Raw genomic sequence first — 18,151 nt, 5'->3', positions numbered from 1 at the left:
AATATTTGTTTTATACACCTTGTCCTGTACATATTTGACTACATTATAATGATTATAAATTTTAAAACAATATATATGAATATATCAAACCAAACCTGTATGCGTGATTCCACCAATTGTCACTGTGATACCGTGACTATATTCTCCTGTTGGTTGGCATGAATATCACAGAAGTGACACTCATTAGCATCAGAAAGAAGTACCTTTGTTGACTCTGTCGTTGTCTAAACTGTTTAATTCTATGTCTCAAAGCATTAGTATTCATTTCTAGGAAATGTGTATAAACTATCCGAGAGCAAGAGAAACAAATTTCGCGGATTTTTTTTTCACAGGATGTTTACATATTCTACCAGGAAATGGTATGTACGCATGCATAGTTAACTCTAACCTCCGACCGAAGAGGTCAGAATAGTTAAACAGGTTTGACTTATAGTACGTGTGAACGCAACACGACGCTGTCTTAAAAACCCCGGCGATTTTGAACTGGTTTAAAAATAAGCGTCTGAACGGGGTATTAGTCACGTACATGCGTGAACCGAATCCACGCCAATTGACTCTATGATAGACGTTACTCACTGAGCCACCGCGACTCCCTTGATATTATAATACTTGATATAATATCAAGGTTAATTTACGTCCGCTTCCATTGAGATGATACGGTAATCGAGTAGTTTCCTAGTAAGATTGGGCGTCTAAACTTTTCATATATCATGTCATACTGTTACTGGAAATAACCACCTGATAAATACATTTGTGACAATGTATCTTTAATATCCTTGTGGTTGAAGCGGATATTTAGTTGAGAGATTAATTCTCCAAATATTGCTTGGGGTTGCGTGACCGAATGGTTAACGCGAGCGCGTTAGATCATAAGGTCTGTCATTGAGTCAAATGGCATGGTTTCGATTACCCGCTTGTACGTGACAAGATGTAGTGTCCAACCTCATAAGTTTTCCCCGGGTTTTGCGGTTACCTCCCACTTCTAAAGATCCTTAAGCGAATCCTTTACATAAAATTAAACCATGTTAGTCCCGAAATCTCCCTCTTTCTCTCTCTCTCTCTCATAGGTGTACGAGCCAGGAAAACAGGTTTGCGGCAGTTAAAGTTTCAAAATTTTCTCCCGACTTTCCCGTCTCCGTGGAATGTGAATGATTTGGTATTCGAGTCATCTACCTAAGTAAGGGTACATTAGATCACTTTGAAGTTGCTGCATTCATGGGCTGGAACAGCAAGAAAACGCATTTGCGGGAATGGCCTCCTTCGCCGCTCGCAGACGACCGGAACTACTTTCTGTAAACCGAAATGTTTTCGGGCATTTCAGATTCTGCCCTTCTAACATTCATCGACCTCCCACTCCTCTCGCTGACAGGGATCCCGGACAAGTGGGATGTGACCCTGGGCGTTCTAGTTGAGTTTTTTTTAACACCGTCGACATATGATATTTCTCTAATCCATCAATTAATTAGCCTGCACGTGTACAGGTCTTTAGCACGACGGTGGCCAGTAATAAGCTGGGATCGAACCCACACCACTTGATTCAATTAAAACGGACGTTAACCTAATCGTCCCCCTATTGACTCATCCTGGGTTGGCAGTGGTGTAAGCCTTCAGACCTGGCAAGAAAAAAGGTGTAGTCATTCGGATGGTACAGAAAACTGAGGTTCCGTGCAGAACCCTTGACATAAAAGTAGGCCGTAGCGTCGTTGACTGGTTAAATTTCCCCTCATAGCGCCTTGTGTGTGGCGTATGTCCGTCTTTGTTAACCCAATCGGGGCAGAAGAGAAGGGCGGGTATTATAGACTTGATGATACTTGATATATTTGATACTTTAAAAAATGGGAGCCGCTGTGGCTCAGTTATTCGTTGACTAGGGGCAAGTGGTCCAATCCCGTTGTTGATTTCGAAAGTTCTCCGTGATTTTCCGGTGAACACTTTGACGTACATTTGACAGTTGGAATTCGATATAAGAGGAGGGCGTAGTGGCGTATGTCCGTCTTCATTAGCCCAGTTGGAGCAAACTCGTAACAGGTTAAATCTCATTTTACTCCCTTTAATTTCATGTATGCAAACTGGTACATAGAAGAGGTTGATTTATGACATCATGAATCACATCGATATTAACTGAACAAAAACAAGCATATTTGCATTTCATTAAAACAGCGATTGATTATGTTTACTTTTATATTTACTTTTATATTTACGGTCACTTTTATCATGGTCTTCAAGTCAATGAAACACACCACACCGCCTGGTTAGGTTAGGGCGCCGCGATGGAAATGTTTCAGAGACAATAAAACAGAGGTCGGATTCAATTTAAAGATAAATTTATTTTCCTCAACAACCCAGTATTTTAACTAAACAGGCCCGGATTTCCCCACCAACCCAATATTTTAACTAAACAAGCCCGGGGTTCCCTGCCAACCCAGTATATTTATTAAATAATCACGGGGTGTCCCCCACCATCCAGCACTTTAACTAAACAATCCGGTGTTTCCCCCACAAACCCAGCAATAAAAGCACTATCAATAATTGGTATTTGGAACTTGTGGTATATTCTACTGATATCTTTCCGCTACTCTTGGCCTTAAATCTCTCCACCAACTCAGCATCTTGATTAAATAAGAACGGGTTTTCCCCACCAATCTAGTATTTGAATATAATAAGCAATCAACCCAGAAAGAGCTAAATCTCTATTCTGTGGCACCCAGTAATGGACACAAATAGATCGCAACAAATAATAATGTATTATGAATATATATAACCTGATTTACATTCAATCGTTTCTATTATACTGTAATTTATAATCAGTTATGTTTGGCAAAATACGCGAAGGGTCTGAATTTAAAAGGTGATAATCTTCTACGTGGGATATATTTAGTCTCCTTCATCGAGTCCCTTAATGCAAATGGTACCCGAAGCATTCTACACGCGATTCAAGTGCCAATGTTAATATTTTCATTTTGACTGAAACATCAATCGTTTCTGTTTGCATTGTCGAAGACTGGATGATATTGAGTTAGTTAGCGACTTGACTCCTTCAATAAGCACGGGGGTTTCGTCATCCATAATTTCATCTAGATAAGCACTGTCAATGATCAGTATTCAGGACTTGTTGCCCTACACCTCGCCTTATATCTGTACGTGGTTAATTTGTTGTGAAGAGCTTGATTAATGGCCACGTTCTTGTCCTTTGACATTGCTACACAGTAATCTGAAATGATTAACATACATTATAAAATGGCCATTGTTTCAGTCTAGTTGGCTAATATGTATTAGGTATGGGCTGGGTAACCCCACACTGTAAAAAATATCCATTTTTAATGTGAGCGAATTCAGTAGTTTAGCACCTTTTTTTGTCAATTGATGACTTTTTTAGAGAAATTGTGTTAATAGTATAAATTATTTCTTCAAATTACGTGTTTTATCTATTTCAGTGGAATATTCAATATTAAACAGGAAATTTCCGTGACATTTAGGGAACAATGTTTTAATCCCTTCTATAATGGACTTAATTCTGTTATTTTACGGAATAAATGGTGGAATGACCAGGAGGTTTCGTGAATATTAGGGATATAATGTTTTATTCCCTTCTGTAATTCTGTTATCGGTACCGATAAGTAATCGTATACATATATAATCATTCCTAATAATTATCATGTTAAAGTACTCATTTCAATATATTAACCATAATATGAAGAATCATATTTTGTACCGTTTGGTATATTAATTGACATGTATATCTAATTTCCATTATTTATAAGATCTATAAAGTTTATTGTTATTCATCATACGGTAATCAGATTGTAAGTATTTTCATAAATGTGTAAAAATATGTTTTAACGCTGCATGTGTGAAAAGGTAGTATCTGGTAATCAAGCACGCTTGAATCTGGATAGTATAACCGGTTGGCCAGTGTAAGTCGGTTTGTCTCTATGACAGCGTCTACATACCTGCAAATTGATAATACCGCAAACTCACATCTGAAAGCCTCCAACCACCGTCGAGTAGCGGTTTGTGATACCTTGCTCTCGATTCTTATATTAGCGAACAGAGGTTACGTTTAAAGATTTCCTGCGATATCACTTCGGTGGAAGCGGACAGTAAATAAAGTCATTAATGCACACGTATAAAGTCAATGGTTCGTTCAATGAAATTTTTATCACCTTCATGCTCAGGAAACAAAATTTACCAAATGGAATTTATGTTAATTGAAGGAATTTCTGTAAATTAAAGGATAAATAAATACGGATAAAATTTTCATGGTAATTTTTGTTTCCGTAATTTTTTTACGTTTTTACATGGATATGTTTGTTACAGTGCAGGGTCTGAACCAACTGTCAAGCGCCTTTTTTAGCATGACACGGATTAATCCCGATTTTCTGTTAACCATTTGAGCTAGAGGCGTGTCCTTGTCAGACATCCCGGCTAGCACCATTGACAAGAGCTAGATTATGACCTTGTCAGACACACCGCCCAGCACCATTGACAAGAGCTAGATTATGACCTTGTCAGACACCCCGCCCATAGCACCATTGACAAGAGCTAGATCTTGTCCTTGTCAGACACACCACCCAGCACCATTGACAAGAAGAAACCGGAATGGAAAATTTCGAAAAATATTCTCGGCCTACACCGAGATCGAACGTGGTGTTAATATGCTGGCACCATAGTAACCATGCCACACTTTGAAAACAAAATTTTACCTCTAATGACTTGAACTACGGTTGCATCCAATGACATCAGACCAGGTTTAGGATCTTTTGATACTGAACCAAAACATAGCTCTTCTTTTGTAAACATGACGCTCAGAAGGTGACGAGTCACGGATTGTCCACTCTTTGTTTTCTCGAATAATTTCTTGACGTGGACGAGATCTGATGGATATATGAACACACCATACCCATGATAGAGTTCAATCATCTGAAACAAAATAATATAGCTATGTATACAAATAGATGTGTGGGCGGGGAGAGAGAGAGAGAGAGAGAGGGGGGGTGTCAAACCTAGGTCATTTCGTGACTAACATATGATTCAGTACTACTTCAATAATACGCTCGCGATCCCACTCCTTGTCACGTACAGGCGGGGATTCAAAACCGCGCCACGTGACTTAATGGCAGACATTATGATCCAACGCGCATGCTTTAAACCATTCGACAACCCAATCAAAGGATGACGTCACATCTGTCTAAGTGAATGGGTTCGGGGTTCCAACCCAACCGTAACCTCCAACTGTGTTGTATAGTCCTGGGATTGTAATGATACAGGCATCACTCAAAATGAAACAAAAGTGGGGGGGGGGAACTAGGGGGCGTTACTACAAATGAATTATAAATAGGCCTGCTTATTGGGGTGGGGGTGGGGGACTTTACTCAAACTGAAACAACAAATTAACAATGAATGAATTATAAATAGACTGGGGGGTGTTGCTCGTAGGGGTCTTTAGCAGTGGGAGGAAACCAGAGGACTCGGCAAAAACCCACGAGGTTGGACAGGCGACCATACTCCTTGTATTCGAAACCACGCCAGTTGACTCAATGACAGGCCTTATGATACAACGCGCACGTGCTAACCATTCGGCCATCCAACCCCCCGATTTATAAATAGGCCTGCTTACTTTATATTTCTCTGCTGCTCTTTTATTAACTCTACAGGCTCAGGGCAATACGGTGTCTGTAAAAAATATAATAACGACTCGTTAATCAGAATTTACATGTTTTAACGATAGTTTCATATTTTCTGAATAATGGTTTATATTTTCTACACAATAATACTTAGAAATTGTATTATATTTCACTTGAAAATAAAAGCTACATAATGGAAGTGTGGAGGTCTACTTGGTCGAGGCATATTACTTTCCTTGTTTTGAGGTGCCTCTACCTGTCCCAGCAAACATTCAAAATTAAAACATTTTAGTTTTGAAAACTGACTTAGAGGATTATAGGATTGTAAGGATTGTCTCCAAATGAAACGTGGTTTAACGTCCTACTGTTCTGCTACGATTGGTCTTATGAAGACTGGCATACGCCATACAGTGTAGTATGAGGGGATTTTTGCCATGACAGTGGCTCTACAGCCTACTTTTGTATCGAATTCCAACTGTCAAGGGATCTTTTATGTACACACCAATGTGTACACGGGACCGCGGCGTTTCGTCAAAATCCGACCGGCCATACGTTGTTCCGTTGTCCTGCACTACTGACGAGGAGGAACCACGCCGGAAAGACGCGATGAACTTTCTCGGCCAACACAGGGATCGAACATGGGACCCCAGATTAGCGAGCCAACGTCTTACTAAGGCACCATTGCTCCCTAAATGGTCAACAAGATTTACATCAGTGGAGCAAACCATCAGTATTGCTTTCATTCGAGACAAATCTAGCTTTAGCCAGACCATGGCTTAACAAGCTATCGGACTTGTTTCTTCATGATCGTAATAACACTACAGAATCAATGATTTTACAACTTTATTGCTAAGCTGTAATGGCTTTAAATGTTCCTCGTCCTCAATAATAATAGCTGCTAGGAATATCTGAATGAGCTTTGATCCATTTCGCTCTACACCCTAATTTATACCCTCTAATTTCTGTACGTCTTAGATAGCCTTGACGTTAATTTCCATCCCAAATATGGAATAAATCTCTTTATTTCACAGGACTAAAGGAGGAGACATTACATTATTTAGCCTACCAACCATAGGTCAATTAACAGACAGAACTTGATGGATATCTTGACAATGGTTATGATTTTACCAAAATATCACTGGGTTTTTTTATGTATAACTATCTATTCACGTTCATTAAGTACGTGTGATTTGACTCTATAGACAGAGTAAAGTAACAATTTTTCAAAGAACCAAAATTGTCTTAAGGACCAAAGTGTTACACATGTTCCAGTGCGTTTTTTAAAATTTGAGTGAAAAATCTGAATTTTGATAAAACACTGTAGGTATATATAAATGTACATACCTGTGTAGGTATTGACAGGTATATCAACATATCGACTATCTTCCAATTTATTGTTGGCTTTATCCAGCTTCGCTTCTAATTCTCTTATCTGCTTCTGAAGAACCCCACAGTGTTCACAGAAAACTGTTTTGGATGTATTTTCTTTTGAATCTGGGGAATAGTTAAAGATACATTAGTTAAGAGTTTAATAAAGAGTTGGCCATTCTTGCTATAATAATTCAAAATTAGATGATGAAAAACGAAATATTGAAATCGGGACTTAGCCTCGCTTTCCCAATTTTACATTAAATTTTTAAATGGCGAACCGTTCTAATCTAGTTAAAATCTCGAGTATCCGATGCCATCGAGAGTCGATTATGGTCTTGTTTTGTTAATAAATGTGTAATTAATAATTTAGATAACATTTTAGGCCTAAAGAAAAACCTGCAATAGACAGATTTAGCTCTTGCATAATCTATGTTTAATATGATTATTACAATGACATCATTATTAATGTGACGTCATAATGTATGTTTAGTTTAACAAATGTAGTTTAAACAATGCAAGCATTTATTCTACATTATTGCTATCTCAAAGCTGTCCAATATTTAATCAAAAAACATACATGGTTCAAATAATGTGTTAGACATTACGTTTATAGAATACAAACATTTCACTCCAATCCGATTAAAATACAGATCTATATTTCGTTTCGTTTTTGATACTTTCGACGGCCTCTACTATTCGAAGATCTGACGGTAGTGGGGGGTCGCTTTAGGGGTTATATGAGTGTCTTTTCACCCTTTACGTCAGACATTGATTAATCAATCAGCGTTGACGTTTCTATAGTGTTCCATTCACAACACGCCAAGAAGTCGCTGTAACAGGCCGGTTCATTGGCTAATTCCTCACATCAAGCAGACCACCTGTTATATAACAACTCTTCCAGATCGTAGTGTTGTGAAGACAAGTAGAACGAAATTTTGAACTATAAAAAACGAAACGAATAGGACAGTGTTTTAATCAGATTTAAAAGTATGGGTCCTTTTACATCAAAGTCGTACAAGGAAGTAATCCCATCTTAATTTTTATAACCACTGCCCTTAATGTGTCATATTATTTGGGTTTAGACATGTATTTTTGCGACGACCCATCAAGCAAATACATTTATTTGTGAACTTTTCAATACTAAGAACCATTTTCTAAACTGGTCAAGGAAATGAAATGAGTTAGTTCGCCACCGCGGTTAACCAAATAAAATGTTCTGCTCTGACAGGGCTAATGAAAACGGGTTTACGTCATGCAATGTGCTATGAAGGCAATTTTACCCGGACAGCGGCGCTACGGTCTACTCTTATATCGAATTCCAACTGCCATGGAATCTTTTACGTCCTCCAATGACAAGAGAACATTTCTCGGCCAACGCCTGGATCGAACCCGGACCTGCTTGTTAATGCTTCAGCGACTTAAATCACTGAGCCCCCGTGGCCCCGATTTATAAATGACCTGTACAAAATACAAATGAAATGAAATGGGGTTTAACGTCCTACTGTCCCGCTCCGAACTGGGCTAATGAAGACGGGCATTCGCCATACAGTGTGCTATGAGGGAAATATTGCCCGGACAGCGGGGTTAAGGCCTACTCTTATATCGAATACCAACTGTCATGGGATCTTGTACGTGCACGCCAATGTGTACACGGGACCTCAGTTTTCCGTACCATCCGAACGACTAGACGGCTGTCCTTGTCAGACCCTCATTCCTGCACCACTGACAACGGGAAACCACATCAGAACATCCTGATGAACTTTCTCGGCCACTGCAGGGATCGAACTTGCGACCTCCAGCGGCTTACCCACTTAGCCACCGCAGCTCCTAAAAGGTTTGTCTAAAGGTACAAACAATACACTGATGGAAAGGTTTAACATCGTTAGTTTCCTATAACATAGAATATACATTAAATATACATGTACCTAATGGAAGACCTAACTCTGCCTGTACATTGATATCCATGAAGTTTACAATGTTCTTCCAGGTCAAAATATTGCTCAAAGCAAATTTGACATAATGTACATTGATATAAAGTACTTGCAATAGATTCGCTTTCTTTAACATTTTGTCCTATGATAGGAGATTCTTCATATTCCATATGTATTTTACAATGTTCTTCTAAATCAGGGTATAAATCAAATTCTCTTTCACACAAGTTACACTGAAAATAATTCAAGTTATCAATTTCCTCTTCTTTAACATGTATCTTGTCGAGTTTTTCCACATCAATTTTTTTTCCTTTAACATGTTTCTTGTGAAGTTTTTCCACATCAATTTTTTCTTCTTGAACATGTCTTTTGCGGAGTTTTACCGCATTATCAATATCGTCTTTTTTAACATGTCTTTTGCGGAGTTTTACAGCATTATCAATATCTTCTTTTTTAACATGTCTTTTGCAGAGTTTTACAGCATTATCAATATCGTCTTTTTTAACATGTCTTTTGCGGAGTTTTACAGCATTATCAATATCTTCTTTTTTAACATGTCTTTTGCGGAGTTTTACAGCATTATCAATATCGTCTTTTTTAACATGTCTTTTGCGGTGTTTTACAGCATTAGCAATTTGCCCCGTTTTAACATGTCTTTTGCGGAGTTTTACAACATTAGCAATTTGCCCCGTTTTAACATGTCTTTTGCGGTGTTTTACGATACTGTCAATTTTTTCTCCTTCAACATGGATCTTCTTGTTCACGTGTAGTTCATAGTGAAGATCTAGATCACTGTACTCTTTAAAAATCTCATCACAAAAAACACAATGATGGAATGTTTTAACATTATTAGTTTCCTGAAATATACGAAGGTTATAATATCATTAGTTTCCTGAAATATGTAAGTTATAACATCATTAGTTTCCTGTAATATATAAAAGCTATAACATCATTAGTTTCCTGTAATATATAAAAGTTATAACATCACTAGTTTCCTGTAATATATAAAAGCTATAACATCATTAGTTTACTGTAATATATAAAAGTTATATTATTAGCTTCCTGTAATGTATAAAAGTTATAACATCATTAGTTTCCTGTGATAAGTTATATTATTAGTATCCTGTAATATATAAAAGTTATAACATCATTAGTTTCCTGTGATAAGTTATATTATTAGTATCCTGTAATATATAAAAGTTATAACATCATTAGTTTCCTGTGATAAGTTATATTATTAGTATCCTGTAATATATAAAAGTTATAACATCATTAGTTTCCTGTGATAAGTTATATTATAAGTATCCTGTAATATATAAAAGTTATAACATCATTAGTTTCCTGTGATAAGTTATATTATTAGTTTCCTGTAATATATAAAAGTTATAACAATGTTATGTATTGAGAGAAAGTGGTTTTAACATCCACTCAAAACAAACTAGGTCATTCCTTGAGCAGTAGGAGCGAACTGGCTGAATGGTTCATTGAGTCATGATGTGGTTTTGAATCCCTGCTTGTACGTGAAAAGGAGAAAAGTCCCCTGTGGGTCATTCCATGTCAAGTGCTAAACCCTATTTCTCTCTCTTCAGGGATCACGTGGCTAAGTGGGTAAGACGCTGGCTTGCTAGCCTGGAGGTGGGGTGTTCGATCCCTGCATTGGCCGAGAAAGTTCATCCATATTTTCCAGCGTGGTTTCCCCTTGTCAGTGATGCAGGACGGAAAGCCTGACAAGGACAGCTGTCTAGTCGTTCGGATGGGACTAAAAACCGAGGTCCCGTGTACACATTGGCATGCACATAAAAGATCCCTTGGCAGTTGGAATTCGATATAAGAGTAGGCTGTAGGGCAAAATTTCCCCTCATAGCTCACTGTATGGCGTATGCCCGTCTTCATTAGCCCAGTTTAGTAGCAGAACAGTAGGACGTTAAACCCCATTTCATTTCATTTCTCTCTCTTCGATTCTTCTACAACCTTTGTCAGTAGGATGCACTATTCCTGTACAATAATGGAAACAAGACTTTAGAGAGAGAGGGAAACTGGGTTTAATGCCCACTCGACAAAAACATATGGTTTAATTTTATTTCAATAATTCGATTCCCCGTAGGGGTCTTTAGCAGTGGGAGGAAACTGGAGGACCCGGAGAAAACCCACGAGGTTGGACAGGCGACCCTACTCCTTGTCACGTACAACTGTTGACTCAATGACAGGCATTATGATACAGCGCCCACGTGCTTACCAGGGACGTAAAAAAAATTTGGAATCCACTAGATGGGCTACTAGTCTACTGTCAGACACTAGCTCGGCATTAATTTCCACTAGTCCGTAGTTCGACAAGGTACAAGCTTTGATCTTCAATATTTGGGCGCCTGTTTTGTTTTGTTACCTGCCAACCTATGTTTTTGAATAAAGATCGTAGACTTCATTGCCTAACAATTAAGGATGTAAACGGCTACTCAGTTTTTTGTAATATATCACGGGAAATTGACGTCTATAAATTCCCACTTGAAGTTTTGTTGTATAAAGAATACGGTGCGTTATGTTATTGTAAGTACTCACTGCAAAGCATGAGACAGTCTCGACTGATTGACAAGTTAATTGTTTTACAGTATTTATTAACTTGGTCACTCTATAAACAGTCTCAAAAGGAAATCAGTTTGATGTGCTGACATAATATTAAAATAGACAGGATAGTAAAATTGTTTACATTATCACTCGAGCACGATGCTGTGTGTCGATAGGGTCAAAGTTGACGACACATGAGTTACTGGTACCATTGAGCATGCCATGTGCAACGAACACGTGTAGTAAATTCTTTGGAAATACCGGACATGTTAAATAATCAAAATTATTTTGTATTTGAAAATCCAATGGCATGCTTTCAAATATTTATGTCAAAACCAATCTTATAAAATATTATGTAGGCTTTTTTTAAAAAAAAATCAACCTGATTTCAACTGGTGAATACGTGACTTGTCAAAGAGTGCAAGGTGGAGAAAAATGTCAAGAATGAATGAATCGACGAGGTACTAAAAATGTCCATACTGCCCTAGGTTTTAGACAGAAAATCTATTGTTATAATAGAGTTTTGTGTGGAATTGGAGAAATAAATGTAGGATGTTTTTACAGTTTATTTATCTATATCTCTAGATTAATTTACAAACCAGTAAAAGGGCACTAGCCCAGGACTAGTACGGTTAAATAGATCACTAGCCTGTAAGTTAATTTTGGTAGGCCCGGGCGTCGGGGTATAGATTGTTACAAGCCTGCTTCAACTGGGCTTATGAAGACGGGCATAAGCCATACAATCTTCTATAAGGGAAGGATTGTCTGAAAAAATACTGATGAAATAAAATGGGGTTTAACGTCCTACTTTTCTGCTTCGACTGGGCTAACGATGATGGGCATATGTCATACAGTGTGCCATGAGGGCAATTTTGCCCGGACAGCAGCGCAAAAGCCTACTCTTATATCAAATTCCAACTGCCAAGGGATCTTTTATGTGTGCACCAGTGTGTACACAGGACCTCAGTCTTTTGTCCCCATCCTGCACCACTCACAAGGCGAAACCACGTCGGAAACAGCTGATGAAATTTCTCAGCCCCAAAAAAAAATATACAACAAAAAAAAAACATGAACTGCTTTTCTTTTTTTGTAGATAAGCTTACATGTAGATATCAAACATACCAGTTGATCTGGTGATCCTTTAAGGAGTTCATCTCTTGAAGCAGGAAGGGGTTGATCTGGTGAAGCAGCAAGGGGTTGATCTTGTGATCCAGGAAGGGGTTCATCACGTGATCCAGGAAGAGGTTCATCTCGTGATCTCGGAAAGAGTTCATCTCGTGATCCAGGAAAGGGTTCATCTCGTGATCCAGGAGGAGGTTGATCTTGTGATCCAGGAAGGGGTTCATTTGTTGAATCAGGAAGGTGTTCATTTGGTGAATCAGGAAGGGGCTTATCTGCAATGCTATCACGCCATTTACGCCAATGTTGTTGTAAATTTTTAATCAATTTGCTCCTTTTTCTTCTAGGCATTGTGATAGTTTTTCCTTATCAAACTTGTTCAGTTTGTTTTATCTAAAATAGAGAAAAAAATATTTCTAAATGTTTGAAATGAAATCAAGATTAATGTCCTACTGTTCTGTTCCGACTGGGATAATTAAAATGGGCATATGTCATACGGTGTGCTATGTAGGAAATTATGCCCGAATAGCGGCCTACTCTGATTTGGAATCAAACAGACAAGTGTTCTTTTATAGGCTCCCCGTCCCCATTCTGCACCAGTGACTAGGGGGAACCCTGTGGAAAATCCATGTTAACTGTCTTGCCCAGTGCAAATCGACTGATCTGTCCAATATCTGCTACTGCACCACACAACAACCGTACATGTCAGATCGAGTGAATGGATCCAGGAGGTCGGCTGTAAAAGTCCAGAGAAATGAAAGGAAATGGAGTTTTTACGTCCTACTGTTCTGCTCCTATGCTGGGTTAATGAAGACGGGCATACGACATACAGTGTGCTATGAGGGAAATTTTGCCCGGGCAGCGGCACTATCGCCTACTTCCAACTGCCAAGGGATCTTTTACATGCATTCCAATGTATACACGAGACCTCAGTTTTTCGTCCCATCCACATGACTAGACAGCTGTCCTTGTCAGGCCCTCCGTCCTGCATCACTGACAAGGGGGAACCACGCTGGAAAATCTGGATGAACTTTCTCGGCCAATGCAGGGATCGAACACCCGACATCCAAGCCAATGAGCCAGAGTCTTACCCACTTAGCCACATGATCCCTGAAAGTCCAGAGAGAGAGGAGAGAGAGACAGAGAGAGAAATGGGGTTTAACATCCACTCGACACAAACTAGGTCATTTCGGGACAAACATATGCTTAATTTTTTTCAATAATTCGCATGCACGTAGGGGTCTTTAGCAGTGGGAGGAAATCAGAGGATCCGGAGAAAACCCACAAGGTTTGACAGGTGACCCTACTCCTTGTCACGTACAACTGGGGACTCAAAACCACGCCAGTTGACTCAATGACAGACTTAATGATACAGCGCGCACGTGCTAACCACTAAGCCATCCAACCCCCCTGAAAGTGAGAGAGAGAGAGAGAGAAATGGGGTTTAACCTCAACTCGACTCAAACTAGGTCATTTCGGGACTAACATATGGTTCAATTTTATTTCAATAATTCACTTGCGCGTAGGGGGTCTTTAGCAGTGGGAGGAAACCGGAGGACCCGGAGAAACCCCACGAGGTAGGCCAGGCGACCCTACCCCTTGTCACGTACAACCGGGGAATCGAAATCCCACCAGTTGACTCAATGACAGACTGTATGATACAGCGCAGCGCGCACGTGCTAACCATTCGGCCATCCAACCCCCCCATTTTTTTTAAGTGAATTCCGGTGTTTATATGTTTTTAAAAGTGAATTCCGGTGATCATCGGTGTTTTTCAATTATTTATTATTAATATTAATGCAAAATATATGTAAAGAGGTAGGCCTTGGGGTCAAATTTTGATATTTGCAAAGTGAATTCCGGTGAATTCCAGTGATTTAGTATCCGCTCAAAATCTAAACAAAACAACTCGATGCAGCCAAATGTTGACAACTTGTTTGCTACTTTCAGCTGACAGCAAAATTCACAATTTTCAGTTACCTGTACTGCTAACACGTTAAACTTACATATCATATCCATTTTTTTTTTCTCAAAATATTTTTTTACTGTTTATTTTTTAACGAGATTTCCAAAAACTCTACTGCAAACCGATAACTGGATCTTGACCGATCTGTAGAATATCTGTCAGTGTTTATACCCACAAATCTAACCCTAACCCTTCAGAATAGTTTTAGCCACAATCCACCGTTGTTACAGCTTCAATTTGTACGTTTGACATGTAATTTATAAACCTAACCCTAACCCTCGAGAAGATATTCTCCAGATGACACAATGATCTAGTATTATTCCTTTGGCGAACTCTAGCAAATTCAAATTTGAAACACAGAATTTCACACGAAACGAAATTTATCTATTTTTCAGTTATTTTCAATATTAAGTCATTGTAGTTATCTAATGTTGGCCTACCATGCCCAAAAATATTCACATTTGGTTAAATGTGCCGGAAGGACATGGTGCCGAAAACACTGCAACATTAATTATATAAAATTATATTTCGTTTCGAGTAAAATTTATAGGAAGATAGGCACAAAGGGTTTAATCTAATTGATAAGGCCAACTTCAAGTTTGGCCAAAGGTCACGAGATGTAAACAGGGTTAACACTATAATCCCAACCCTAACCCGAACCCTGGACATAGCCCTAACCTACAATCTCGTCAACAATCACGCGCTCTACTTATTACATCCCAGCAACATCGACGAGAATTGAGTTGACCTTAAGAATAAGATCTAGCCGTGGCAAATCTAGTTTCATTTTGTTAGCACAGTTTTATTTATTTGGTCACAGACCACTAAAGATATCCCCATTGACAATGTTAATTCTCGTATCTTAGAGAGATGGAGCAACATGTGGAAACCCCTTGATTTACTTCATTCTCAGCCAAGTTATCATTGTTTGTAGTTTTGACAAGATGTATGCACAGTGTTAACCAGGGCACTGATAGTGATATAGCCTGATCGGGATTTTTAAATTAAATTTTTAAATGGGGAACCGTTTTAATCTAGTTAAAATCTCGAGTATCCAATGCCATCGAGAGTCGATTAATGGTCTTGTTTTGTTAATAAATGTCTATTCAATAGTTTATATAATATATAACATTTCACTCCTATGACATCATTATTAATGTGACGTAATAATGTATGTTTAGTTTAACAAAATGTTCTGTTTAAACAATGCGAACATTTATTCTACATTATTGCTATCTCAAAGCTGTCGAAAATTTAATCAAAAAACATACATGGTTCGAATGTGTTAGACATTACGTTTATAGAATACAAACATTTCACTCCAATCCGATTAAAATACAGATCTATATTTCGTTTCGTTTTTGATACTTTCGACAGCCTCTACTATTCGAAGATCTGACTGTAGTGCGAGGTCGTTTCAAGGGTCATACGAGCGTCTTTTCACCCTATGACGTCAGACATTGATTAATCAAGCAGCGTTGCGGTTTCTAGTGGTTTACCACAGTTCCATGCACGGAACGCTGTAACAGGCCGGTTCATTGGCTAATTCCACAAATGAAGCAGAGCGCCTGTTATATAACAACTCTTCCAGATCATAGTGTTATGAAGACAAGTAAAACGAAATTTTGAACTATAAAAAACGAAACGAATAGGACCGTGTTATAATCAGATTTAAAAGTACATGTCTGGGTCGTTTTACAAGAAAGTCATCCATGGAAGCAATCCCATCTTAATGTTTATAAGCCATGCCCTTAATGTATCATATTATTTGGGTTTGGACTTGTGTTTTTGCGACGACCCATCAAATATTGACGTATACATTTATTCATGAACTTTTCAATTCTAAGAATCATTTTCCAAACTTATCAAGGAAATGAAATGAGATTGTTCGCCACCGCGGTTAACCAAATAAAAATGTTCTGCTCTGACAGAGCTAATGAAAACGGGCATACGTCATGCAATGTGGTATGAAGCAATTTTGCCCGGACAGCGGCGCTACGGTCTACTTTAATATCTAATTGCAACTGCCATGGGATCTTTTACGTCCTGCAATGACAAGGGAAAACCACACCGGAAAATCTCGACGAACGTTCTCGACCAACACCGGGAGCGAGTCTTCTTTGTCACACTATCCGTGCTACACCACTTATAAATCCTATATGGACATTTCTCACCCAACACCGGGAGCGAGTCTTCTTTGTCACACTATCCATGCTACACCACTTATAAATCCTATATGGACATTTCTCGGTCAACACCGGGATCGAACCCGGACCTGCTGGTTAATGAGTCAGCGACTTAATCACCGAGCCCCCGGTTTATAAATGACCTGTATAAAATATAAATGAAATGAAATGAAATGGGGTTTAACGTCCTACTGTTCTGCTCTGAACTGGGCTAATGAAGACTGGCATGCGCCATACAGTGTGCTATGAGGGAAATTTTGCCCGGACAGCGGCAATACGGCCTACTCTTATATCGAATTCCAACTGTCAAGGGATCTTTTACGTGAACGCCAATGTGTACACGGGACCTCGGTTTTTCGTCCAATCCGAACGACTAGACTGCTGTCCTGCATCACTGACAAGGGGAAACCACGCCGGAAAATCTGGATGAACTTTCTCGGCCAATGCAGGGATCGAACACCCGACCTCCAGGCTAGCGAGCCAGCGTTTTTTTTTTGTAAATATGTTTATTCAATAAATATATAATCATACATTTTAATCATGGAACAGCACAAAATATTCTTAATCAATTAAAAGCATTATTTTTTTATTTTATTTTTTATTTTTATTTTTTTAAAAAAACAAGAAAAATGAAAAGAAAAGAAATACATTCCTGAATCAAAATACAAAACCATTGACACATTAACACATTGATGAAATAATACATCAATAAATCAATGGATCCATACATTAATTCATAAATTTATTTAAAGATGTTTTGGCTATTTTGATATTCAGTAATGGTAATCTAAGTCAATACGAATAGTATAATTTATAGTTTAAAATTAAATATTAATTACTTCATCGTTTTCTAATCATTTATATTAATTGGATTCAGTCGGATTAAAAACGGGTTTGTCATTAAATTGTCGCGTCAACAAAATGGCCGCAGGCGTACTTCATAGCGAGTAACATAGATCGATGGAATTTCTATATTGTATATATCTTTGTAAATACTGAGCAAAATTGAACCAACTTATAACTGATATTACAATTAGATATTTGTCTTCCACCAGCGAGCCACGGTGGCTGAGTGGGTAAGACGTTGGCTCACTGACCTGGTGGTCCCGTGTCAACACAGAGAAAGTACCCCAATGTAGTTCCTCCTTGTCAGTGGTGCAGGACTGCAGACCTGACAAGGGACAACGTATACTGGCTCGGGTGGGACGAAAAACCGAGGTCCCATGTATGTGGCGTGTACGTTAACGATCCCATAAGAATAGGCCGTGGCGCCAATGTCCGGTCTCAATATCCCTCATGAATCTGGATTATCTAGTTTAGGTAGCGTAAACAGAATTAAACCGGTAGCTGAAAGAAACGGCAGTGGCACCTGAATTAAATGGAGGTATGGTC

The 18,151-nt window shown here is 38.6% G+C and overlaps 2 protein-coding genes across 2 annotated transcripts in view; both read right to left on the bottom strand.

Moving 5' to 3' along the window:
• LOC130012188 (E3 ubiquitin-protein ligase TRIM33-like) overlaps positions 1-18,151 on the bottom strand; it is a 94,560-nt gene that overhangs the window by 42,333 nt on the left and 34,076 nt on the right. The gene's annotated exons all lie outside the window — the stretch shown is intronic.
• On the bottom strand, positions 8,905-14,901 carry LOC130012312 (zinc finger protein 667-like). The gene is made up of 3 exons (XM_056099923.1): positions 14,614-14,901; positions 12,611-13,000; positions 8,905-9,783 (listed from the first exon to the last, which is right to left on the bottom strand). Exons 2-3 carry the CDS (start codon positions 12,956-12,958, stop codon positions 8,905-8,907), a joined length of 1,227 nt encoding a protein of 408 aa, XP_055955898.1. The 5' UTR covers positions 12,959-13,000; positions 14,614-14,901.

This window comes from Patella vulgata, chromosome 3 (genome assembly GCF_932274485.2).
Source record: "Patella vulgata chromosome 3, xgPatVulg1.2, whole genome shotgun sequence".
NCBI classification, from domain to species: Eukaryota; Metazoa; Mollusca; class Gastropoda; family Patellidae; genus Patella; species Patella vulgata.
Note: the sequence above shows the minus strand (reverse complement) of the source record. Positions and strands in the feature narration are given on the sequence as shown.

Bases quoted from the DNA above. Each gene is read 5' to 3' on its own strand.
- LOC130012312 (XM_056099923.1), bottom strand. From the start codon at position 12,958: ATGCCTAGAAGAAAAAGGAGCAAATTGATTAAAAATTTACAACAACAT. The intron at 9,784-12,610 runs GTATGTTTGATA...CGTATATTTCAG, and splicing joins AAGGATCACCAGATCAACTG to GAAACTAATAATGTTAAAAC.